This window comes from Rosa rugosa, chromosome 1, assembly GCF_958449725.1.
Source record: "Rosa rugosa chromosome 1, drRosRugo1.1, whole genome shotgun sequence".
NCBI lineage: Eukaryota > Viridiplantae > Streptophyta > Magnoliopsida > Rosales > Rosaceae > Rosa > Rosa rugosa.
The window spans coordinates 30,623,524-30,649,785 of record NC_084820.1 but is presented as its reverse complement, the minus strand read 5'-3'; the positions used below and the strand labels follow the sequence as shown (position 1 = coordinate 30,649,785).

Sequence of the window (26,262 nt, the reverse complement as noted above, 5' to 3'; positions counted from 1 at the left end):
TATATAGGTCAAATAACTGTAGTTTTCAAACGTATCACACAACTGAAGGGTTCACAAAACCATTGTCTGAGATCCACTCATACAACACATCTAAAAACAGCAAATAATACATGTTGTTTGAACTTCATTTCAGACAACAGAAATAACAAATTGATGTCGTGTGATCTCCATTCTGGTAACATGTATAGTAAAGTTACTGTCGTTTGATATTCAAATCAGACAACAGAAATAACAATAATATGTTGACTAAGATTCATTTCAGACGACAGAAATAACAAATTGATGTTGTGTGATCTCCATTCTGATAACATGTATAATAAAGTTACTGTCGTCTGAAATTGAAATCAGACAACAGATATAACAATAATATGTTGACTAAGATTCATTTCAGACGACAGAAATAACAAATTGATGTTGTGTGATCTCCATAAGACACAACTAAAACAACAATGACGGTTGTTGGAGATTCATTTCAGACAACAGTGTCACTATAACTGTGTGGTGTGAAATTCATTTCAGACATCATGTAGTTGTGTTGCTGTTGTCTGAGATTCATCACACACAACACAGTTTTACTAAAACTGTTGAGGTAATATAGCTTTTCTCAACAGTTAATAAACGAACTGTCGTGTGAGTTTGTAACAGACAACAGTTAAACCTAATTATTTTAATTTGGAAATATTCAGACGACACATACTTAGCTATATGTGTTGTGTGAATTTTGAACAGACAATAGTTTTTAACTGTCGTCTGAATGAGGTCAATCAGACGACAGGCTACTAGACAACAGCAGCTTTTTCATTCAGACGACAGTTAATGAACTGTCGTCTGATTAACTTTGTGGTATAGTGTAGGGTGTAGGGCATCTCCAACAGAATACCTATTTTTTTTAAAAAAAATTGAAATTCAACAAATTTTGGGATAAGTTTTATCTCCAGCAGAATACCTATTTAAAAGCTAAATTTAGCTTTAGCTAAAAACTCTAGCTAAATATAGCTAGAGAGGAGAGAGAAAATAACTTCACGTAAGATCCTCAACGTTTCAAAATTTAAATTAACTCAAGAATAGCTATCCTTGCTGGAGGACAACTCTCAAATTGGATAGCTATATTTAACTTTTAGCAATTTTTAGCTATGTTTATAACAAACACTGTTGGAGATGCTCTTAGTACATCAATCTTATGTCTGACTGCCCGAGTACCAAGTGTTGTATACGTTGGAGCTGATTTGTACATAATTATAAAAAGAAATATATCGTACTTCCAAGAAAAAATTGAAGATATAATGCTGAAATAACAAAAAAAAAAAAAGTTTAATGAGAAATATAAACAATATATATAATTTTACTTTATTTTGTTTGAGATACATCAATTAGCGTGAGCATTAACTGACGCGATAATTTTAGTCTGTGAATGTTCTAATTTCATCTGCTTTCTCTATATAGAAGTCTATAAAATCAATAAGTTCGATTTTACATGAATTAGATGAAAAAAATTAATAGAAACCTGCGACTGAGATTTTTTTTTTTTAGGAAACCCTAAATCGGGCCTCAGCCCGTTGTAATCGCGACTCCAACGGTCACTTTGACATCGACGCAACACTTCTATCTCGAAGGTGATTGTTGTCTGTGGTCACTAAGTTATCTTGACAAGTGAGCCTCTAGTCAATTTGGTTGTTTTCAAGCCGTGCTTGTTTCTGCATCTTTGCTCATAGGCGACAGTCTGGTTGCCTTTTCTCAGCTGTCGTAGTTTATCTACGTACTCTTGTTGTTGAAGTTTGAAAAACCCTAAGCGTTGTTGTCTCCTTGCAACTCCTTGAGTTTGCAGCTGCAACAATTTAGCCTATCGAACATGCTTTAAGGCAATGTATTAGTATGGAATTGGCGTGGTATAGTGAACCACCAGACGCAAAGGGCTTTGGTTGATCTGGTACAAGTAAAGCGGTCTTGTCTTATATTTCTCGCTGAAATTCTAGCCAAACAGCACAATATAGACTCGCTCACAAACCGATTAGAATTTATAGGGAATATCTATTTTGCCCGTCAAGAAGACTCACAAGGAGTCGCCCTGCTATGGAATGCAGAAACACATGCCAACTTGCATACGTACTCTCCCAATCACATTGACACAGAAATTGGATTTCCAAGCTCCACGGATATCTGGCGCTTCAGTGGAATCTATGGTGTTACTGTGCGTGAAGGAAGAAATAGAACGTATGCTTTGATTGAGTCCCTAGCTGCAACTTTTTCCTTACCGTGGATGATGGCGAGGGACTTCAATGAAGTCATGTGTCATGCTGATAAGCCTGGAAAGGTTCCACGAGTTGTAGCGCCTATGGAGTGTTTTAGGAGAACAATGGCAAGTTATGATCTGATTGATACGCTATATGTCAGCAATAGATTCACGTGGTCGAATAAATTCACCAAGGAAAGGTTGGATAGAGGTTTCCAAATATTGCAATGAAGATAAAGATTTCCGTTCAGTAGAGTATTAACCCTGAATCATTCGAATCAGATCATTGTCCTTTATTGGTAGAGATGCGTACTGAAAGAATGCATAAAAGAAAGGTGCAAAAGCTCTTTCATTTTGAGGAGATGTGGCACGGAAGTGAACGATGTGCTGCAATCATACAGAAGGAATGGGAGCTGCTCTTAACAGGTAATGAAATTCAACAATTGAGGCACAAGATAAATGGTATTGGTCAAAAACTTATGAATTGGCACCACATTAAATTTAACAAGCTGAAAGTTGAGATGTGTGTTATACAAGAGAAGCTGAATGATATAACGAGACAGCCTTTCTCTCCTTTGCAATATGAAGAGCAGAGATAACTCCATGTTAAGTATAGTCAATTGCTTACTCAATAGGAAAAGCTAGTATTTTAGACAGAGATCGAGAGCTGTTTGGCTCAAAGATGGAAACTGAAGCTCGTACGTTTTCCACCATAGAGTGAGCAAGAGAAAAAGTAGAAACACAATCAAGGGATTCAGTCATGAGGCAAGGGTTGGCACATTGAACCAGAGCAAATGAAATAGTTGCTCACTGGTTACTTCACAAGTATTTTTACAACTGAGGATGCTAACACTGATGCTATTTTGGAGGTCTTGAATACAACTCCAACCAAAGTTACTACAAGTGTGAATAAGGATTTAATCAAACCTTAACCAGAGGATGAGATTAACTTGATGGTATGTCGCCTTTCTTTTTTTAAAAATATTTGCATGTGGTAAGTATGGATGTTTGTACTACTATTCATAATTTTTTAGATGGTGGAGAAGTTTGGGAGAATTCAAACTTCAAACAGTACTTGTGCCTTATTCCAAAAATAAAAGACCCTATAGATGCTACTCACTTTAAACATTGTCATCTTTAGAATCAGCTCCAAGTTTGTAGCAAACAGATTGAAAAAATGGTTGGCAGAAATTATATCTCCTCTGCAAAGTGCCTATGTTCCAGGGATATTAATATCAGACAATACTTTAATAGCAACGGAGGTAGCATACTTCATCATCAATTGAGCAATCAAGAAGCGGATTTTTCCTCTCTAAAGCTTGATATTAGTAAGGCCTATGATAGGCTTGAATGGAGTTTCCTACATGCAATGTTAACAAATTTGGGTTTCATTCTTTAATTGGATAACTTTAATAATGGTTTGATTAAGTTAATTAAATCTTAAACTCTAAACATAACACATATGGTAAATCGTTCGTCCAAATTGGTTTGGTTCTCCAACACCTTCCTCCACCCATCACCATTTTTCATGATCTTTGTTTCATCGGTTCTATTAGTACAGTTTGGATCGTTGCACGACCTTTGAACATTTGACTCCATTCTAGTCTCCTAAAATGAATTGACTTTCTCTTTTTGAAATTATGGTTTAGTGTGTGGATCTTATGCCATAAATTCTTTGTACCTTGGGCTAATTTGTAAATAAATATACAAGGAAATATATCGTATTCTCAAGATAATGGAAAATTCAATGCTGAAATAACAAAAAAAGAAGGTCGAATGAGAAAAAGAAATAAGATATATAATTCGTTGTTCTTTCGTTTGAGAAACATAAACTAACGCAAGCATATATAGGTACAAACTAGTTTACTGCTTACATATCAAGAATAAGAGTAAACCATGCACATTCTATATTATCAATAGTGTTGACGTTTTATACTAATATAACAGCTTAAGTAAATATAGGCACACAACAATCACGAAAGAATTTGGCTGAGTGTAATGGGTAAATACTTTAGATTCTATTTATACAAGAGACAGATCGAGGGTTCTAGTCTTCTACAATAAATTCACTTTGTCTAGAATTAGGGTTTAGTACATAGATCTTATGCCAGCTGAGTACCAGTGTTGTGTACGTTGGGACTGATTTGTAAAAAATATGAAAGGAAATATATATCGTATTTCAAAGAGAAAATGGAAGATTTAATTTTGAAATAACAAAAAAAGAAGGTTTAATGAGAAATACAAAAAATGTATAATATTTTACTTGTTGAAGGATATTCTATTTATGTGTGCCTTACCAAACTAGGACTACTTTCCATTGTTGTAATAAGAGAACATTGTTCTAGCTAGATTTCTAGTCTTGATTAGAATATGATTCCTTGTACTCACAGGTTTTGTACTTGTACCCTACCCTCTATATATAGAGGCTTCTATTATCAATGAAAGATACAACTATTCTCTCTACATACTATTTCTCTCTGCAATTTAGTTTTCCTTAAATACGTGATCAGCACGAGCCCTAGCCGTAGCTTCAAGAAGCCAAAACCCAAAAACCCTAAATACCCTTTCGCTGCGCACCCGCCTTTTCCAAGCACAGCACCCCTGCCCCATTTGCTTTTGCCTACCCTCTCAGCACCTGCCCCACCTGCACGAAACTTGGATTAAAGCTCAACAACAATCCTATTTTAGGATCGAAAAGCATCTGCAATCCCAAAAGGTAAACTTTTCTAAAAGTTGTTGCTTTAATTTAAATTTATGCTTTCGTGCATTTGGAGATTCTAATATCCCTTCTTCTACCTCCCACCTTTCTTGTAACGTGGGATTGAGTCGAACTGTGGGGGTTCGTGCTTCTCCGAACAAGAGGTTCGTTGAGAAATTGAATTAGCTACGAACAAGAGTTTCGCGAGCATCGAAATTCGGCAACCATTCAAAACATCATTGTTTAGGTCTAATCCAAATTTCTTGGAAAATATTAGTTGTCGTGGAAGTATTTAATACTCCAAAACTAATTCATTCTCCTTTGTTTTTTAGAATGTCGAATGCGAATATGCAAAAACTCGACTTCACTAAACTAGATTCAAATGGCGTTGGTTATCACCGATGGGTGAATGACGTCGAGAATCACCTCACTGCCAATGGGATTCTGTGTAGTAGAGCTCATAGAACAGGATTTTATTGAGAAAACCCTCCCAACCATCCCCGTTTATGCATTATTGGTATCAAAGCAATATAGGCTTGAATATAATGCTAATCGGATCATGAGTTTTCATCAACTTATTATTGCTATGTCAATTGCTGAGAAACATGATAACATACTTGTGAAGAACTCTAATTCAAGGCCGGTTGGAAGTAAGAGCATTCATGAGGTGAATTATAGTGGTGCACCTAAAGGAGGGCCCAAAGAGCGGAACCCTAAAGTAAAGGAAAATCAATCCGGACGTGTGGATCCATATAACTGCCCTACAAAGGAAGGAATTAACCGCCAGAATGATGCACGTCCACGTGGCAACATTGGCCAGCGTGGGAGAGGAAGAGCCGCAACGCCTCTAGGGGTAGTTCACATGCATGATGTGCATCTCAATTAAAGGGAGTCAATCATAGTGAGATATGCTACAAATGTGGATCCTCTGAGCATTGGTTTAAGTGTTGTAAACGCAAGTGAAAAACTAGCTGCACAATTCAAGGTGTATAAAGATAAGAGAGAGCAAGAGGCTTATCTCGCAGCTGAAGGAGAAGAGGGAGATCGCAATGACGTCAATCTCGCAATTGAAGACTTCAAATCTGGCGATGGAAATATGGATGCCGCAAATTTCGATTAGACAATCTTTATTTTCCAAGAAATTATGTAATCGCATTTACCTCAGTAATTATCAATAAAGATAATGGTTATAACTCTTCCACAATTAGGCCCATTCAATTAAACGCGATGTCTAGGCAAGGTTAAATTCGAGATAAGCGTTTTCAAGTGAGTCTAGGTCCACCAAACTCTCGCATTACCTTACCTAGTCGTGGCTAATTGGAGTTACCAAAAGGATTGAGTAACAACCATTAGTCAAGTTTTGATCATGATTATTTGGATTAGATTTTCTTTGGTTAAGAAACTTTGATGTAATCATTGGCTTTTGAGATATTCGAGCCAACATGCAGAAAATGAGAATGAATTCTTTTGCATTACCTCTAATGACTGCGGGCGTAAATGCATAATAGAGAAATTTATGTGTCGCTCTAGTAGTTTATATGTAACCACCATTCGAATGATCAAATCCAACGTCATAAGAGATGACCTTTAGGATTCAGACATAGATAGGCTTTGACGCGATAGGTTGGGACATCTTAGTCATGATATGATGATCTGTATGTTGAAGACTTCACACGGATATCCTTTTCTTTAGAGCTAAAAGAAGCATGAATCAAAAATTAATTTGAGGAGAATCTGAACCGCCACCGCGCTACTTGGCTATCATCCTCCGCCGGTATGAAACTGGCACCGCCGTCATCCCCCTACGGCGTGCACATGGTCATGACACCATAAGTGGCGCCATGCTCCCCTCCTCCACTTCTGAGGTCAACTGCAACTTCATGGCACAACCAAAATCCTTATTGGTTGCTTCTAAGGCCCATTGCATGATTCGCAAAGCCTGTTCCTTAGAGAAATTAGGACCTAGACCGTCCTATGCAAATGACACAAGAGTTCTCATTACCTTCTTACATAGAATCCTAGGGGATTCTGTGGACCAATTCAACCAACTTGCAGACCGTTTAGATATTTTATGGTGTTGGTTGACGCGTAGACATGCTGGTCATATGTCTGCGCTATCATCCATTCGTAATGTTGCTTATGATAAACTCCTGGCTCATATCATATGGCTACTGACCCACTACCTGGATCATCCCATTCAGTCAATTCAACTTAATAATACTGGAGTGTTTACATCGAAGACTTTCGATAACTATTGCATATCATTGAAGGTTGACGTTGGGCATCATATTCCGATGTACACACCCAAATGGTCTCGCTAAAGCCACCATTAAATGACTATGATGGTAGCCCAGACATTGTTAATGCATACCATTAATATTTCCGCTTGTGGTTATGCAATATTGCATGCAGCTTTGCTAATTCGTCTACAACCCACCACCACTCAACCTTTCTTTACGTTATAGCTAGTGACTGGGTGTGAGTCTGACATATTGTATTTATGCATATTGTGCCAATTGCGCAGCCGCAGCGCATCAAAATGAGCACGGCCCCGCTGCCATGAATGATGGCATGATGGTGTCACAGGTAGTGGGTTCCACTAGGAAGCATGAGCGACCTATAGGTTCGATGGACCAAGTTTGGCACAACTTGATCCATTGATCATTGATACTCAAAATCTGTCTCATAAGAATGTTTTGGATTATGGTTATGTCCAAGAGACATCGTTGGGGGACACCCATTCCAGAGAATATAGAGATCTCTACAAACTATACTAGTGTACATGGGACGTGGGATAAAATCTCCATCATCCTTGATAATGTATTCACGTATTTTGTAGCGCGAGAGATTTTAAAACTGATGATATCGAACCTCGCTCTGTTGAAGAATGCCAATGTAGAGAAAATTGGCCTAAATAGAAAGATGTGATCCAGGTTAAATTGGATTCACTAACGAAGAGTAACGATTTCGGGCCTAACATACCAGCATCTCCTAACATAAAACCTGTTGACATAAATGGTCTTTGTTAGAAAGCGTGATGAGAAAAAAGAGATTGTAGACTTGCCTCATGGCGTAAGGCTTCTCACAAACGCCTTGGAATCGACTACAAGGAGATATATTCTCCCGTAACGGACGTTATTACGTTCCGCTACCTTTTTAGTTTGGTAGTTTTCAAATAACTGAACATGCAGCTTATAAATGCAGTTACTACGTATCTTTATGGGGATCTAGATTTGAAAATATACATGAAGGTTCCTAATGAACTTCATTTACCCAAATTAAGTGGCTCTAGACTACGGAGCGCGTTTGCAATGAGGTTGAAATGCTGACCGAGTGACTACTTGATTGAAAAGGGATATCTCAATTATGAACTATGCCCGGTTGCCCGTGCGTTTCCATGATAAGTTTCGAATTTGGAATTGTTGCAGTTTATGTTGATGAACATAATTACCCTTGATGAGTTTAGGGAAACCGCTAAACACCTGAAAGCCGAGTTTGAGATGAAAGACCTTGGGAGAACACGTGTTTGTCTCGATTTAGAACTTAGGCACTGTGTCAATAGATGCTTAGGCATTTTTGATACAGTCAAGCCTGTAAGCACTCCAATGGTTGTCCATAGTCTGCACCCTAAGAGGGATCCGTTTCATCCTAGGGATGATGACGAAGACGTGTTAGTGGCAGGAGTGCCTTACCTGAGTGCAATAGGTGTACTATTGTAGTTAGCGCAATGCAAGACCGAATATCTCATTTGTTGTAAGCTTGTTAGCTAGATATAGTTCTGCGCCAACGTGACGCCATTGAATTGGTGTAAGGACGATTTTTCGATACTTAAAAGATACGATAGATTTACGCTTGTTCTATCCTTACAGAGAGAAAAGAATGGACGACATGATGGAATCGCCGAATTGGATTCCATAGGCCATAGGGCGGTTTCAAAAGGGATGCTGGGTGGTTTTCTGTAAAGGCTACAGAACTATATGCAGCAGTCTTGGGCATTCAGACTATTGTCCAAGCAATAGACACAAATCATTATGGAAATGGATGCTTTGGGAGTAATTAATGATTTGAATGCAACAGATATTGATTGGTCGGTTGAAGACTTGAAGGTGCTTTGGTTGAGGAAGTGCGAAATCTCTTCCACTTCGTCTCTTAAGTTACATGTACATATAGCCTTAGGAGATGTAATCAGGCTGCCGCATATATGCTTTAGCTAAAAATGCGCTTTTGTTTCCTGCATTTCAAGTTTGAGTTGAGGAGGAGGTACAATGGCTCTCACGTAGCCACGTGTACTTATTTCTGATATAACTATTTAGATTGCTTATTAATGCAATTCATATTTCTCAAAGGAAAAAAAATAATAATTAGGAAATGTATTTCTATATTTGGAGGTCGACACAGACAAATAGGGCTGGCAAATTCTACCGATCCAAACCAACCAACCGATTACCACCCGAACCAACAATGTTGGTAACCAACTATGTCGGTTACCGAGACTTTGGTACGGTAGTACCGAACCGATTTCCAGATAATGGTACGGTACTGGTACTGATTTTCAGATAAATACGGTATACCGTACCGTACCGTATATTATATATATTATTTATTTATTTAAATATATTTTATATCTATCGTTCTGAACCGTTGATTTGATTTCAAATCTTATTATAACCGTTGATTAGAGTACAGAACCTATTAACCTAATATAGTTCCCTCACTCTTTCCCTCAGCCACTCTTTCCCACGAGGCCTCGAAGGCTCGAACCCAGACATCTCCCGATCTCCGCCTCTCCGCGGCTCCGCCCTCTCTCTGCCTCTCGTTTCGATTCAAACCCAGAAATCTCCGCCTCTCCGCCCTCTCGACCTCTCCTTTGTAGTTCGATTCGATTCAAACCCAGAACTCTCCGCCTCTGGACCTCTCCTTTGAAGTTCGATTCGAATCAAACCCAGAAAATCTAGTATCAATACATTCGATTCATGTCCTCGTACTCTCTTTTTGGTCAGTGCTGCTGCTCAGATCTTTGTTTGACTCATGCAGATGCTAGTAATACGTTTCATTTTTCTGGGTTTTTTGTGTTTTTTTGTCCCCTTTATACCAGTTTGATATCCAAAGACTTGATCTTTTTTATTCAATTCTAGATTCAGGATTTGTTTTTCTTGATTCTGCTTGGTGGGTGTTGTGAATTGGAATACCCTTTTGGATTTTTGCTTGAGCACCCGGTTGTTTATGGATTCTCTAATAGTTTTACTAATTTTATGTGCTCTTTTTGCTGTCGGTTGTTTTAGGCTGATGGAGAAGGAGAGATGTGAGGAGCTCTCAGATGAGTGAAGCCTCAACTCTGGGTATGTGCTTTTTTTTTGTTGGTAAAGCTTGTTCTTTTATTTTTTTTCGTTTCCTGCTTTGTAATGCATCAAAATTTTTGAATTTGTGAGAAAGGTTGTGGAATCTGCTAATCGAGGGAGGCTTAAACCTGGAGTAATTTTGGAGCAGCTCCTAATGGTCGGTTTGGAGGAAGAGGTCTGGCTTTTTGCAAATTTAGATGATGAAAATGTTATATGTTATATGATGAAAATGTTTTTGTGAACTGTTATATATATGTTTGATGTTTGTATGTTTTGTTTCTATCTTCTTCTTTTTTGCAGCTATAGGTACTCAACTGAATTTGCAGAATCAACTAATCAAGGCCTCATTAAACCTGGAGCAAAGATCCCAGTGAAGATGACCTTGAAATGTACCACACTTTGGATGAATTGTGAACTGTGAATTATTGACTTAAAATTTGTATGAACTATGGAGTGATGAAGGGAGTTGATGTATGAGTGAATAAGTGATGAACTCAAGTAGTGAAGTTGATCTATGAGAGTTTTTAGCTTATTTTTCATTTCCAGGTTGGCCCTTCAAATTGATGTGAGGATTGCATTTTTTTCATTTGTTGACAGGTTTGGGCTTTTAAAATTTTAGTTGGGCCTTAGCTGAAATCTGGCCCAATTTTAAACTCGGTACTAGGCCCAACCAACCGAAACCGAACCGAGATATCGGTATACCGAAAAGTTGGTATACCGACTTCTGTGGCCGGTAATGGTAGGCTTTTTGGTGTACCAACTTAGTTTGGTACGGTACGTGGTATTGGGCTTCAACATCCGGTACCGTACCGAACCCACCCCTACAGACAAATCCTTTTCTCTCAGATTTTCTTTTTCTAGAAGGGCGGGAAAATCCAGTTTTCCCTCCCTCTCTCTCTAATTTTGTGGTGACTCATTCGGAGCAGAAGAGCCGATGTCTCGCGGCGTGAGGGTGCTGAACGTGGCGGAGAAGCCGTCGGTGGCGAAGTCGGTGGCGAACATACTGTCTCGGGGCCAAGGGCTTCGAATGAGAGAAGGCCGATCCCGCTACAACAAAATCTACGAGTTCAACTACTCCATCAATGGCTGCCCTTGCCAGATGCTCTTCACCTCCGTCACCGGCCACCTCATGGAGCTCGAATTCGAAGACCGCTACCGCAAGTGGCACTCCTGCGATCCCGTCATTCTCTTCCAGGCTCCCGTCCGCAAGTTCGTCCCTGAGGTCCTCTCTCTCTCTCTCTCTGTGTTTGTGAATTCAATTTTGATGTAGTAGGGCTATTCGTCTTCAACCGAAAGGAGTTGATGTTGTTTGTGGTTTTGATAAGGAATTTCTACTCTATTTGCCATGATTATGGAAATGCTGATGTCTAGTGAAACAGACTGATCAATTTTGGCTCGAAATCGGGACTTACTAGGGTGCTTTCGATGATTACAGCGGAGGTTTACTGTCAATTGGTCATGATTGTTGAAAGAGGAGATTTATTAGTGTGCTTTTGATCATTAGGGTTAACTTTTATGTGGTTATGACTGTTTGAGAGTAATGTAACAAAGGTAGAGACAAATTCATGAATAGTAGGGAATCAAAATACTCTCGACGTACTGGTAACATTACTTAATATCAGTTTATTATGCTGTCGGATGAGCTTTGGAGTTATGAGGAAGTTTATTGTTGGATATGACATAGTTTGTTGAACTCCAATTGCCTGTGCAACAATGCCGTGTTTTTACTGACATTGTTACTTTTTTCTCGGGTTTCAAATAATGTAGGACAAGTTGGATATCAAAAGGACATTAGAGGAGGAAGCTAGGATGTGCCAGTGGCTTGTATTATGGCTTGACTGTGATAGAGAAGGAGAGAACATTGCATTTGAAGTCATAGATGTCTGCACATCTGTAAATCGTCATCTTACCATTAAGAGGGCTCGTTTCTCAGCATTGATTGACAGGTCCGCTCTATACACTTTCTTCTTTCTTGAAATTCCAAATTGTCACTTCTCTTGGGATTCAGCTTCTGTAGTATTTACTTATTGTGTTTTCAGGGATATCCATCGCGCAGTGCAAAATCTTGACAATGCAAACAAATACTTTGCTGATGCGGTGGATGCTAGGCAAGTTAGTACCTTTCATCTCCAGACATTTTTGGTGACTTTATGGTCAATTCTCATTTTCTTTACAAGATACATCAAACTATATACTCATAGGTACTGAAAAACATGTTAAACTTTTCCATCTGGTGTTGATTGCTAACTGAAGGACAACTGTCAGTCATATCCTCTTAGTATCATTGTTTTCATCACGCTATGGTCATGTTCCTGTATCTCCAATATATAACATACCTCCTATGAGTTTATGACAGGAAATAGATCTACGGATTGGTGCTTCATTTACCAGGTTTCAGACTATGCTCCTGAGAGATGCGTTTGTTATTGATTCTGCTACGGATGACAGAAACCTTGTTCTAAGTTATGGTCCTTGTCAGGTATTGAACTGATTCCCTACCACAAATGACCATTTTTTAACTGTTAAAAAAGTATTCAATTCTATGCAATTATCATTTGCCTCACCCCTCCCTTTCAATACAGTTCCCTACACTTGGCTTTATTGTGGAACGGTATTGGGAGATACAGTCACATGAGCCCGAGGAATTTTGGACCATTAACTGTTCACATAGATCAGATGAAGGAATTGCGACATTCAGTTGGATGTAAGGCGTGCGTTGTGACCATTAACTGTTCTTCTCTTAGCTTCTGAAACCATTTAGAATTCAATGATGGTCTATTTTCTGCAGGCGTGGCCATTTTTTTGATCATGCTTGTGCTGTCATAATCTATGAGATGTGTGTTGAGGAGCCTACCGCAACTGTAAGTTGTGTTCAATTTCTTTATATATAACTATATGTTGCTAATTATATGAGATCTTGCACTCTTGGCTTCAACATTTTTAATACATTATAGGTCACAAAGGTCAGACAACAGGAGAAGCTGAAGTATCCTCCATATCCTTTGAATACCATTGAGCTTGAAAAGCGTGCGTCAAGATACTTTCGAATGAGTTCTGAACATACTATGAAGGTGGGAATTGTTGGAGTATATACCCTTCGATGGTAATGTTAAGCCTTGCCTTAAAATGTACAATGCCCTGGATCATAATATTAGCACTTGGTTTTGGAGAGTGGAGTTCTACACTTTCTAAAGCTTTATCTTCAATTATATGTCTAATTGGGTTGGTCTTCAATTATTTCCTCGGTCGTACACTGAATCACTTTTACTGATTGTAGGTAGCAGAAGAGCTTTACCAATCTGGTTTCATCAGTTATCCTCGCACAGAGACCGATGGCTTCTCTCCAAATACTGATTTGCATGTTAGTAATTTCTTCTTTATAAACTTTTTTTGTCCCACATAAGCATACTTTTCAATTTTTATTGCCTTTGCTCTTGAGGTTTATAAATTTATGCCTTATATTTGACACCATATAATCTTTATCTTAATTATCTGCCTTATGTTAGTAATATATTATTAGCTTTGTGAGTAATGGATCGGTATTTCTTTGATGTAGGCAATTGTACAAGAACAACAAGGGCATCCTGGATGGGGATCATATGCACAGCGATTGTTGGACCCTGCTTCTGGGCTTTGGAGAAACCCTAGTAGTGGTGGACATGATGACAAGGCCCATCCACCTATTCACCCAACCAAATTTTCTTCTGGAGAATCAGGATGGAGTCAAGATCACAATGTAAGTAGTCTAAGCATTCAATGGTGTTATAATGGTCATTGCATGTTCTTCAATTGTAGTTTCATTTGATATAAGTTGAGATCTATTTTCTGTTTGTTGCTTTCTTAAATTTTATGTTCATTTTTGTTTTCAGCGACTGTATGAGCTGGTTGTTCGCCATTTTCTGGCATGTGTCTCACAGCCAGCTGTAGGGGCTGAAACTACTGTTGAAATAGATATTGCTGGCGAAATGTTCTCTGCATCTGGGAGAGTGATACTGGCGGTGAGTTTTCCATTGTGTTCTTATGCGCTCTCCCTTCACTGTTTGGAGTCAAATTCGTGATGGTAATTTTTATTGAATTGCTAAAGAGTCTTATATTTTTCTTAGGTCGCTGGCTAGGTGTTATGGTATTTGTGGTCAAAATGGTGTTATGGATTAGATGCAAATGTTGAAAATATGTAACCATTACATTCTTTGGAAACTTTTCTCTAGTGATTCGGCTGGCAATACCTTTTTTGAGGCTATAATTAATTTCAATTGTATGCTGGTGCCCTTTGAAGCTTATACTAGTTTGGAGACAGGGACCCAAGTAATGGTCCAGTTCCAATGAAAGTTATTTCATTTATTGTTGTTCTCTCTCTTCTATTTTCTTCCTAGTAAATCTGTGTCGGTGGTACCAACTCTAGACTGAGAAGTTGAGTACCATCATTGTTGCGACTAGCTTTCTTGTCTTTCTTGCTGTATGTTTGATATGCTTCCACCGTGTCCATACAAGTGCACAACTGCATGCAATATACTAACTTCTGTCTTTATGTGTGGGTTTGACACTACATAATCTATAGTCTTGATCTGCTTGACAAATAAGTCGTTGACAAATAAGTCGAGTGCTTCAGATTTTATACGACTCAATTGCTTTCTGTTGCTTCTTGCTATCTTATCTGTTATGTTATGTCTTTGATATGCATTCATTGTGTCAATACAACTGCTGCAGTATCTGTCTATCTGTGAGGGTCTGACACTACATACTACATATAATGTTTATGTGGTTGGCAAATAATTGTAGTGTTTAAAATTTTATCTGAACCATTGCTACTGCTTTTGTATCAGAAAAATTACTTAGATGTGTATCGCTTTGAATCATGGGGAGGTTCACTGCTACCAACATATGCTGGTGGACAACAGGTTTGCTATTGATCATGCAACTAAGCTATGCATCTAAATTCCCCTTTTATTTTTCTTGTTTAGAAGGAAAATGAAATAATATAATCTCATTCATTCAAATTGAAACACAAACAGAGCAGTAGCAACCCACATTCATGTAGATCTGATCTACTCCGTCACTTTTCACAAGCCTTTAATTGTTTTATGTCAGAAAGACAAATTCTTATATCATTATATCCATCTTACCTCTTAGTAATGCTTTCAATAGTAATTGTGTGGGGAAACTGCAAGATCAAGTGATAAAGCCAGCGTTGCCCAAATTATCAAGAAAGAAATCAGAAGCTTGGCAGTGTTATTTTACATATAATGGTTAAAAGGAACTGGAAATGTGATAAACTGCCTTTATGAAGTCTCCCTGAGATCATGCTTTCATTATGGTGTGGATAATTGAGTTTGTTTCTGGGATCCTTTATTTTGATAAAGCTTTCTTCCTTGAAGAGTGTGCCGTCCTACTCCAATTGTTCATAAATTCAGAGTTTTTCATGTTTTGAGCTTTATGGTTTCTTTCTACTTTATGTTGTTGACTGCATATAAGCTAGCAAATTTGATATATATTACATTAATGATTTATGTTGCAGTTTATCCCAACAACGTTGACTCTTGATTCAGGAGTCACTAGGCCTCCACCACTTTTGAGTGAAGCTGATTTGCTGGGTTGTATGGACAAGGTCAATAAAATATAGATTTTGATTTAATTTTTTCCCCCTATATAGTATCTTTCTTTCTTAGGCAGTTGCACTGCATAACATATGTAGTACAGCAGTATGTATATACTTTATCGATAAAACATTTCCCAACTTTTTCATCAATTTTACAGGAGGGCATTGGTACAGATGCAACAATGCATGATCACATTAAAAAACTGCTTGATCGTTTTTATGCAACCAAGGACTCAAATACACGTTTCTCACCGACCAATCTGGTAACCTGTTTTTGGCTATAATAACTTTTTGAGATATTATTTGCTTGCTACTTATTAGTCTTCTTTGATAACTCTTCCTAATTATTCCTTCATCTCTATTTCTTTTGGTATTCTTGAGTTTCCTAATTCTTGTCCAACTGATAGGAAGGACAGCTAGATATTATTAGAATTGAGAGTGGGGGGTAGAATGGATAACAAAGTACATGGAATATAGGTGTAGTTTTTCCCCTCATTATTTGAAATATTGTAATTTTAGGCCATTTCGAGTAAGGTGAGAATTGTCATTACAAAAATTATCAAAGCATGGGAGCACCGATCAAATCCTTAGTATTCCAGTTCTGAAAATGGAACTATGTTTCTTTCGAGTTCTTTTAAATATTGGTGAACTTTAAAATCTATAACTAAGGAAAATGGACTTATATTATACAATTTATCTGTTATCATAAGTGAAAATGAAATTGATCTTCTACTGATAAATGTCATAATTTTCAGGGTGAAGCATTGGTGATGGGATATGATGACATGGGGTAAGTAACCTGAATTCGTCTTGAATTTCAAATAGTCTATGATATTATAATGGTCATAATAGTCATGCAATCTACAAAATAAACTAGAAGGTTAAACACAATGTTTTGTTTAAAAGTACCCAGGATAGAACATCTTAGAGATTATGATACCCTGTCAGATCAGTTTATGATACACTGATTCCCGTCAGCCAGAAAATGTGTCATCTGTACTCACTTGGTTATTGCACTTGTTCCTATGATTACAGTTTATTTTGTAACACCCCATATCTGAAGTTTTGTTTTGTGTTTTACAATGTGTCAAATGTTTTCTTTTAATTATTGTTATATGTTTACAAGTCTGAAGCTTCAAAGATCCATATAAAGTGTCTCGAACAACCAATTCATGGGCTTCTGTATGTAACAAAAAGACACACTGAATAGACATTACAGCTGCCCTCAAATCTAGCATTATGGAATAAAGAGCCAATAATGAAGACCAAAACTTTACTCTCTCCCAAAAGCTCTCAAACCTGAATCCCTCTACAAGTCCATTCAAGTTAAGCATAAATACAACCAGAACACAAACAACCTTATACACTTCAGCACTTTTGCCTCTGGGAAAAAACAATATTTGTTAGTTGATGCATGTCTTTGCAATTAATTTGACGCTACTTTCTTGTACATGTGGTTTAAGGGAATCTTTATTATTTACTGGAACTTTTTCCTTAGGTATAAACTCTGGAAACCCTACCTTAGAGCTGTTATGGAGCGTGACATGAAAGCAGTTAGCGAAGGTAATAAGAGCAAAGCTGAAGTTTTGGAAACTTGCTTGCAGCAAATGAAAGGCTGCTTCGTTGATGTAAGCTTGTAGTTTACCTTTTCATGTCTTGATTTCTTTCTTATTCATATTGCACTTTGACAGACAGGCACAACTATCACGCTTTAGTACACACCCTAAGAGTCGATCTATACCCCTCTTCATTTTTTTAATTTAATTCTTTTGATCTGAATTGATAATACTGTTTGTAATACCTCATTCGATTAAATTTATCATAGTTTGCAGTTCCTTGCGAGGGGGTATTATGGAAATTAACTTGAAAGAATAGAAAAATGAGGGTGGGTGTAGATGTTAATAACAACATCCTACATGGTTTTGTCTACTGAACAAACTGTAGTGGAAATAAATTGTTAAGTGCCCATAGCTAGCATTCCTGCTACCAAGTTTGTTTTATGCTTTCCAGAAACCAATCCATTTAACCATTAGATTAATGTGGAATAATTTCCACGAAAAGAACTTATTAAAGTATCTCAACAACTTCATATACTGCTGAGTTGCCGCACTTCATACCATGTTGGTGGCTTCAACAATTAAAATTTAGGTTTGGCGATGGATGTAAACACTGCTCACAAAATCTGGAAATGTTTGCAGGCGAGGCTGAACAAAGTCAAACTTTTTGAAGCCATGGGAGTGTTCTTTGAGAGGTAAATTTAATTTACTTCTGTTTCTTGACTATATATATTTTGCTTTGATAATGTGTTATTGCCTTTTATACAGATCAAATAGACCTGGTGGAGATGAGCAGCATGCATCTGGAGAGTTCATTCGACGATGTGGACACTGCCAGGAAGCGGATATGGTGCTTAGGAAAAATCGGGTAATGTGATATAAGTATCTCTAATTCAAAACTGTTTCCAGTGGGTCCTTTATAAATAGTTATAACACCATTAAGGTCCAAACCATGCTTTCTGGTTCTGAACCAAAACGCTAGCTGCAGGGGTGGTTTCTGCTAGCTCCTCCCTGTAGAAAATATTTCAGGGATAAAATTCTGATGCATTATCTTCTCTCTGTAGAATTTTCTATTAGCTAGACAATGGCATACCAAGTAGGAAAGTAATCAGTAATAGTTCATACGTAAAATTCAACTACAACTTGGTGATTGTCATACCTACACACCAATACTGCACATCTAATTGATTGAAAGCACCTCATCTGTGTGAAATCTCAAGCATAACCAGACAGGTCTTTGGAGAATGTGCTCTTACCCACTTGTGGCAATTATGTGGCTCTGCTTTATTGTATAGTATTTTATTTCCTTTATGGCTTGGGGTTCATAGCTTCATATTGCTTATTTATAATCTACAACTATCCGTTCAGATTTCAAGGTTTTGTTTTTCCCTCTAATGTTGTTATGCTTCCTTTATACAGGATGGAAATTTTATGGTGGGATGCATGGGTTATCCTCAGGTTTGTTTCTTTGCCTATGATACATGTATCTGTTGCATTATAGAATAATTCAATATTTTTATGCCTACAGTAGATACATTTTTTTATTTTGTATGTTTCAACTAGTAATGTTTTGCATGGTTTTAACAATCTGTCCACAACTAAAGGAAACTACAATGTCTAAAAGAAATGTCACATCTACTAATGTATTGGCAATATCTCAGGTTTTATGCAATTGTTCGGCCTGAGTCAATTAGTTTGCCTCCTCAAATCCTTTTTGTCATTTTCTTGATTGTTAGTATTCATCTTTATATGCGTTTAGCGATGCTACATAGTTTTTATTTTACATATCTTTACTTTTCGCTCCCAATACTTCCTCTTTAAAGTTAGTTGATGAAGATGTATTAAAATTATAGAATTAGTCTTACATGCTACATAGTTGGCAATATATAACAATTTCTTGCTCTTCGAGATTCCTACTATTCGTTTATGTAAAATTAGGAAGTGTGAAACTGTATGAAACTATATATTTATAGCATCACTTTGGTCTTGATTTTATAATGCTTGTTTGCTACACCTTTTTAGTGTAGGAATGCTATCTGGCTCCCTGGATCTGTATCAGAAGCAGCTGTAACAACTAACGTTTGCAACTCATGCACTCCAGGTTTCTCTCTATTATTGTATTGCTCGGAAGTTTCCTAAATAATGATATAAATGCTATTCAAATATGTGCTTAACTACGAATATGTGAAGATGTACTTAGGTGGAATTCAACTATCATCTAGATGTTATTTCATTGGCTGTCCAGGTTATTTCACTTGTACCCTGAACTAGGAACCTATAGAAGCTCTTATAATATCTGTTAAATTGAATTCATTGCTAATATTCTTCTGACAAGGAATAACTTGATAAACACATCTGTTCGTGTAACTCTGATTATGTGTCCTATACATGCACCTTGGTATTAGACGATGACTGGCCCTAAAAGCTTAAGCTGTCAAGCAATGGGCCAACAATCTATATCAAGCTAACAACATTCCTCATATGGGGTTGGATGTTTCGACCCCACGGTCTCCTGTAAGCAGGGCTATATACCATGTTAGACAACTATTGGCCTCAAAAGCTTTAGCTGTCAAGGAATGCACAAAAAATAGTAGTTCAAACCGCAGTTGTGTTGTTTCAAAATCTGGTCATCGGGTGGTGATAAACAATCAGAATGTGCATCACCATTGTTTGTGGGATTTGGCCTTAATCCTTCATCATCAAGCCTTTATCCTTCATCAACTTTTTCAAATCCACAGATTTATAGGTTTTTGTTAACCATTCCTAATTTTTGGTGCAGCCATTGTATCTTGCACAACGAGGGATTTGCTTTATTTATGACCGTTTCACCTGAACTAACCCAGCATACTTGGGCAAATATCATTTATAGTCTGTCAAATCATATAGTGCATCTAATTAACCACTACTAATCTTCCTAATAAAGTGTGAGTGGTTCATGTTTTCCCCAGTTCTCACATAAAGGTGTGCATGGTTCATGTTCTTTTACCTTATTTAAAGCATCCATCTGGCACAAGTTCAAATAAAAAATCTCATTAAATGCTTTGTTCACTAATATTGTGCTCAATTCTGCACGTTTAATCTCATAGGTTTCTTGGTAATCTTGACTTCATAGGTCCTGTTTACTTGATTCAATTTACATTTCGCCGGCTGGAAATACCACCGAACTATAGTACCAACCATTTGGGTAAGTGCAAGTCTATAGTAAGATGGGGAATGCCTCAATATATTACCTGCCTTTTCTTTCTGCCCCGTATTTTCAGACATCCAACAGATTAGCTCCTATATCTCATCTTATGTGCACCCCATTTATTAGAGAATTCCAACATATATATGCCTAAAGTCCTAAACCCAATAGACAAGATGGTGCACCCAAACACCACAGATCATTCATTGGTCCAAGTAATGTTCTTTCTTCAAGTTTTTGGAAGTTATAGTTGGTCTAACATGGAATTCCATACACAAATACAGGTTGTATTGGTGGGTGTGATGAGATTCTTGGACAGTTAATAGAAATCTGCGGAACTGGTTCTCGGTCAGCAGGTTTGCATTTCTTGAGTAATTGTTTCAATTTAAACAATATTACACATATTTTTGTTTTCTCTTTTCAAAATGACCATTTTTTATGTTCAGCAAGAGGGAGAGGACCCGCAACATCCAGCAATGTTCCACGAAGTAATACCAGGCAGGGTGCTTGCATATACTGCCACCAGTCAGGGCATTCTTCAGGCGATTGCCCTTCCCAATCTTCAGGCCATCGAAGTGTTAGGCCTCGAACTATGAATGCACAAAGTGGTATGATTGCTCAACTTCTATGTATATATTTGTTAATTTCAAAATTTTGAGAAGTATAGCATGGCTTATTCTACAAATTTTATCCTCTGGGGGATAGGAGCAGGTAATAATGTACTATCAAAGGTATTATATTACCATTTCTATGGATTTGTGGACTTGTAACCAAAATGATAGTTTCTGAAATTTTAGAAAAGAAAAAAAAAATTGACTAATGATATGTTTAGGCGCTATTATCAGATTAAAAAGTGTGCCAGTTTTTGGAGTATTACCAGTGTGCAGTAACTAAGTCGACATGAACATTCAAGATATCCTATAGTAGTGATAGGTTTTCAGGAATACCTTCCAGGGTTTGATAGTAATTTATTTGTGCACTACCCCTATATTAAGTATGACCATATCATGTGGAATGTGAAATATTATGGAAATGAAGATTTACTTTCCTTCAAGAAGACCGAAAAACAAAGACAAAAGGTACTCACTTTTATGAAGCACAACGGATGATATTTGTCTTGTTTGATCCTTACGTTGTACTCTGTGCATTCTTTATTTTTATGAATCTCTTCTACCCTCACTTGGTCCAACTATATGTTCTCTTATAATGTGTTTTTTTTAGCAGGGCAAATATCAGTCTCATGTACTACATGTGGTGCACCTTGTGCTCTACGAACTGCTAATACCACACAGAATAGAGGAAGAAAATTCTACTCATGCCCGTCGCAGGAGTGCAACTTCTTTGTGTATGTGCATCACATTAACTAAAAATTTATTTAACTGTAATTACAACAGAGAAGTGTGTGTTTCTAGATACTTATATTTCCTTGGAAACAAATCTGGAAAGGACTTGAGATTAGATCTCAGATGACCAAATGAAACATATTGGTGGAAAATGCCTCCATTTTTGAACTTTTCTTCTATTACAATAGAATTACTGATTCTGATTTCCAATACTTTAGACGGACTTACCTTATATTCAGTGCTGCAAATTGGGTCCGAAATTATTCAGTTCAATTTTCAAGTCTGCATTTTCACAGAAAGCTATATTCATTTGCTGGTGTGTAGATGGGAGGATAACGTCAGCAATGGGAATGGCGGAAGAGGTTTTCAACGTGCCAACATTAGCAGTGGGAGTGGTGCCCGCGGCAGAGGTGCCCGGGGTGCAGGAGCAGGACATGCTGCTGGTGGGACTTTTGTGTCCGCAACTGGTGATCCCAATTCTGGTAGAAGGTGTTTTGTTTGTGGAGATCCATCACACTTTGCAAATGTTTGCCCAAACCGTGGAAACTGATGCACCTCCTATCATATTACATGGAGGACATCTTCACGTTGAGTTATGTATATAGATAGACAGATAGGTAGGTAATATTTCAGGTTAGATTCCAAGTGTTCTGTTACATAACTTCTGTGTTCTGTTACATATAATATTGCATTTGTTGGCGATCAAAAATTGCAATATATGAAGCTATGAAGCAAGTTTCTTATATTATTTTATCAAATTTTTATATATATATTTTTTTAATCTAAACCACAACTCTCTCAATCACACTCCAAAGTCCAAACTCCTTGTGGGATTAAATGGGTTCCAACTCAAAGCGTGCCAAAGAATACATTGAAGATAGGATCAGTGCATTGCCGGATGTAATTCATAGTCACATACTTTTCTTTTATGCCAACAACAGATGCTGTAAAGACCTGTGTTTTATCCCATACATGGAAGAATGCGTGGGTTTCTGTTCCAAATTTAGACCTATCTGTATCTTCATCACGCCACGGTTGGTCTGCTGGGTTTGTTGATAGAGTACTTTTCTTTCGTGGCTCAACAAATATTCATAAATTCCGCCTTAAAATGTAAGGGATTCAAGAATTCTTTTGCCCGTATTGATCTTTGGATCAACATTGCCACTAGGTGTGACGTTGTTGAACTTGACCTTGATGTTTCCAAATTCGGGCGTGAGTTGGTTCTGCCTGTTTTGAGTTACCTAGGAGCATTTTCGTTTGCAAAACATTGCTTGTCTTGAAGCTGAAACTGGGACCTAATGTCATTGCCACTGCTCCTACCTCGAATTATTTTCCTAGTCTCAAGTACCTACATGTGACACTTGATCGTCCCAGACGACTTCTCTCGATGGAGAAGTTATTTGCTGCTTGTCCTGAACTTGAAGACTTGATTATATATGGAACTTCTTGGGTACTTGATGGTTCAGTTTTGAACATATATAACTATCTCTGCACCTAAACTTAGAAGATTAAAATTAAGTTTTGTAAGATCAAATATGGACATAACACATATCATCATAAAGTAATTGATGATTAGCTTAATATCAATCCTAGTTTAACATGGATACAAACAGTGAATCAATACTAGTGACTTAATGAAGTAGTGTATCAATTCATTAAGGATAGTAATCCATTGCTTAGTCGACAAGAAAGGCTATAAGTTGTGATACATTAGGAATCTAATAGTGAAACCTAAACCGACAAGGAATGCTTTAATGGGAAGCTTCTTGAGGTTTAAGTCTCATATATATACAGATGAATTGGTCCCTGATTACTACCACGACTATTGCATAAGTTCTGTCCATTGAGAAGCAAGTTGGTAAGTAACAGAAGACCACATTCAGTGATCGAGTTAAGCAGTTGCATAAGATGGAATCCATGCCTGTTATTGCTGAAGGTAAGCCTTAATCCTTTTATGATTGTTGTGCATATGTTGTGAGCATGTAACTATGGTTTTACAATTGGTATCAGAGCATAGGCTCACAAATATGAAAAATCGTTTTAGGGTTTTGCAAAACAAACATAAATTTTTTTAAGGGTTTTTGCTTTACGGGTCAAGTAACTGATCAGGTTACTGACCAAGTCACTGGTCATGTAACTGATCAGGTACCTGACCAAGTAAGTAACTGACCAGGTAACTGACCATGTAACTGGTCAGGTACCTGATCAAGGTAAGTTACTTAAGTCGACTGCTGCATCTGGTTAATTATAAAATTCACGCTTCCGCTATGATTTTTTTTAGCAGCAAATTGGGGAAAAAGCAAAAACAGGTTTTTCTGTGAAATTGATTTCGATTCATAGCATGATAAGTTTTTGATTGTGCTCAAGAACCCTAGTTGCATTCCCGGCGTGCGTTAGGCTAGAGTAGATGGTGACCGGATGAAATTTACAATTTCTTGATTGTTCTGTGGTTTCTTGGAATCGAATCAATTTTGGTTATGCTTGAATATGCATGTTGAATTGATTGATAATATGGTATTGTATCTGTGATTGTGTAAAATTGTATGAAGAACAAAAATCTCCCAGATTCTGTTTACACGTTGTTAAAGTTGACAGATACAAGAGCTTAATTTTCTTACAAGGATGAATCTGGATAAAATGTAAAGTAAAAGAGCTCATATGTTTTGTGGTTTTCTGTTGGCATAAGTGATTATGATGCACAAAGCATCCTTCATTGATGTTGGCAGAAAACATTGATCAGGTACGTGTAACTGGTCAAGTAACTGACCAAGTAACTGTACCTGATCGAGTAACAAAACTGAAATTGTGTTTTGTGTTTTAAAACTATGCTTCAGTTTTATCTTCCAAAGAAGTGGTTAAGTATGGTTTTAGAATACAAAATAGCAGTATGCATGCTTGATGAAAATAAATACGGATACTTAGAAATTTTTCTTCTGTCTAAAGATGTGGATAAATTTCTTTGGATAATTAACTTGTTTTCATTGAACATGGCATATTGATAAAGAACTCCAGGATGTTATGCTTCTGCTCAAAAGTGTTGCTTAACATTGTTTTTTGTTATGGACTGACATGAATGCAAGTATGGTTTGTTTAGGTTTTCTGTATGTTCTTGTTTTGATTGCTTAAAGCTAAATAAAACACAGAAAACTTAAAGTTATTTTCTTTACAAAATTGAGAACTCACATGAATTTTGTTTTGCTCCTTCGGTAACTCTTACATGAACTTGAACAGTGTCTTGATGTTAACTGGAACAAATTATAGAGCTTGGCTAGACTCCGTAGAAAACTACATGGGAATGCATGAAAACATAGACTATTGCTTCACTGAGGACAAACCTGAAGAGTTAACTGAAAAGAGCACTAAGAAGGAAACTGATCTTTACAAGAAGTGGCATAGATCCAATAGAATGGCTAAGAACCTCATTTGAACCTCTATGTCTAAGACTGTCAGGGGAAGTATTGAAGAGCCTGAGCTAGCATCAGATTTTCTGGAACACATAGGTGCTAAGTTTAAAGAAAGTGAAAAAGCAGAAGCAGCTAGGCTGACTAAAGAGTTTCATGATTTGAAGTACATGGGTTCAGGGGGAGTTAGAGAGCATATTATGAAGATGATCAATATAAATGGCAGACTCAGGGAACTCTTGATGGGGGTTAGGGATGAGCAGGTAGTGCATTATGCACTACATTCCTTGCCTAACAGTTTTAGTCATCTTAGGACCAGTTACAACTCTCAAAAGGGAAACTGGACTCTAGATGAACTAATATCCATCTGTGTGGATGAGGAATCTAGGATCAAGGAAGAAAAGGAAACTGCTACAACCATTAACCTCATTAAGAAGCTTAAAAGGAAAAAGCCCCAGAATAAGCTCAAGCCTACCAAAGCCATAACTAAGAGTTCAACAGCTGCAGTGGCCAAGGAAAACAGGTCATTCAGGTTCAAGTGCTACTTTTGCAAAAGAGTAGGACACATGAAAAAGGACTGCACTGGCTATAAGAACTGGTTAGCCAAAAAGGGTAAGATTTTTTCTAATACATTTTTTTCCTTAGAAATTAATCTTATAAATGTTGAACCACAGTCTTGGTGGATAGATTCAGGCTCACCTATTCATATTACTAATTCTTTGCAGGGATTCATAAGGAGGAGAATCCCAAAAAGTGATGAAGTGAACCTGTGTGTAGGCAATGACATGAGAGTGGCAGTCAAGGCTATTGGAACCTTAAAGCTCGATTTAGGATTAGGAAAATTATTAGTTCTGGACAATGTTTTTTATGTACCTTCCATGAGAAGGAATTTGGTTTCAGTTTCTCTTTTAGTAA

At 37.3% G+C, this 26,262-nt stretch overlaps 1 protein-coding gene across 2 annotated transcripts; it reads left to right on the top strand.

The window, feature by feature from the left end:
* Positions 1 to 11,091: 11,091 nt before the first annotated feature.
* Positions 11,092 to 22,689, top strand: LOC133724611 (DNA topoisomerase 3-alpha). Of its 2 annotated transcripts, none has more exons than XM_062151371.1 (24): positions 11,092 to 11,489; positions 12,035 to 12,213; positions 12,307 to 12,379; positions 12,624 to 12,746; positions 12,850 to 12,971; positions 13,056 to 13,128; positions 13,222 to 13,338; positions 13,545 to 13,628; positions 13,824 to 14,003; positions 14,137 to 14,265; positions 15,091 to 15,165; positions 15,783 to 15,872; positions 16,022 to 16,126; positions 16,619 to 16,653; positions 17,362 to 17,491; positions 18,062 to 18,114; positions 18,188 to 18,287; positions 18,839 to 18,877; positions 19,442 to 19,520; positions 20,532 to 20,603; positions 20,888 to 20,959; positions 21,050 to 21,211; positions 21,825 to 21,948; positions 22,271 to 22,689. In XM_062151371.1, the coding sequence occupies exons 1-24, from the start codon at positions 11,202 to 11,204 to the stop codon at positions 22,494 to 22,496; spliced, it is 2,730 nt and encodes a 909-aa protein (XP_062007355.1). In that variant the 5' UTR covers positions 11,092 to 11,201; the 3' UTR covers positions 22,497 to 22,689. The 2 variants fall into 2 exon arrangements, with proteins under 2 accessions (XP_062007355.1, XP_062007356.1); XM_062151372.1 differs by having other exon boundaries at positions 11,093 to 11,489; positions 21,828 to 21,948.
* The last annotated feature ends 3,573 nt before the right edge of the window (positions 22,690 to 26,262 follow it).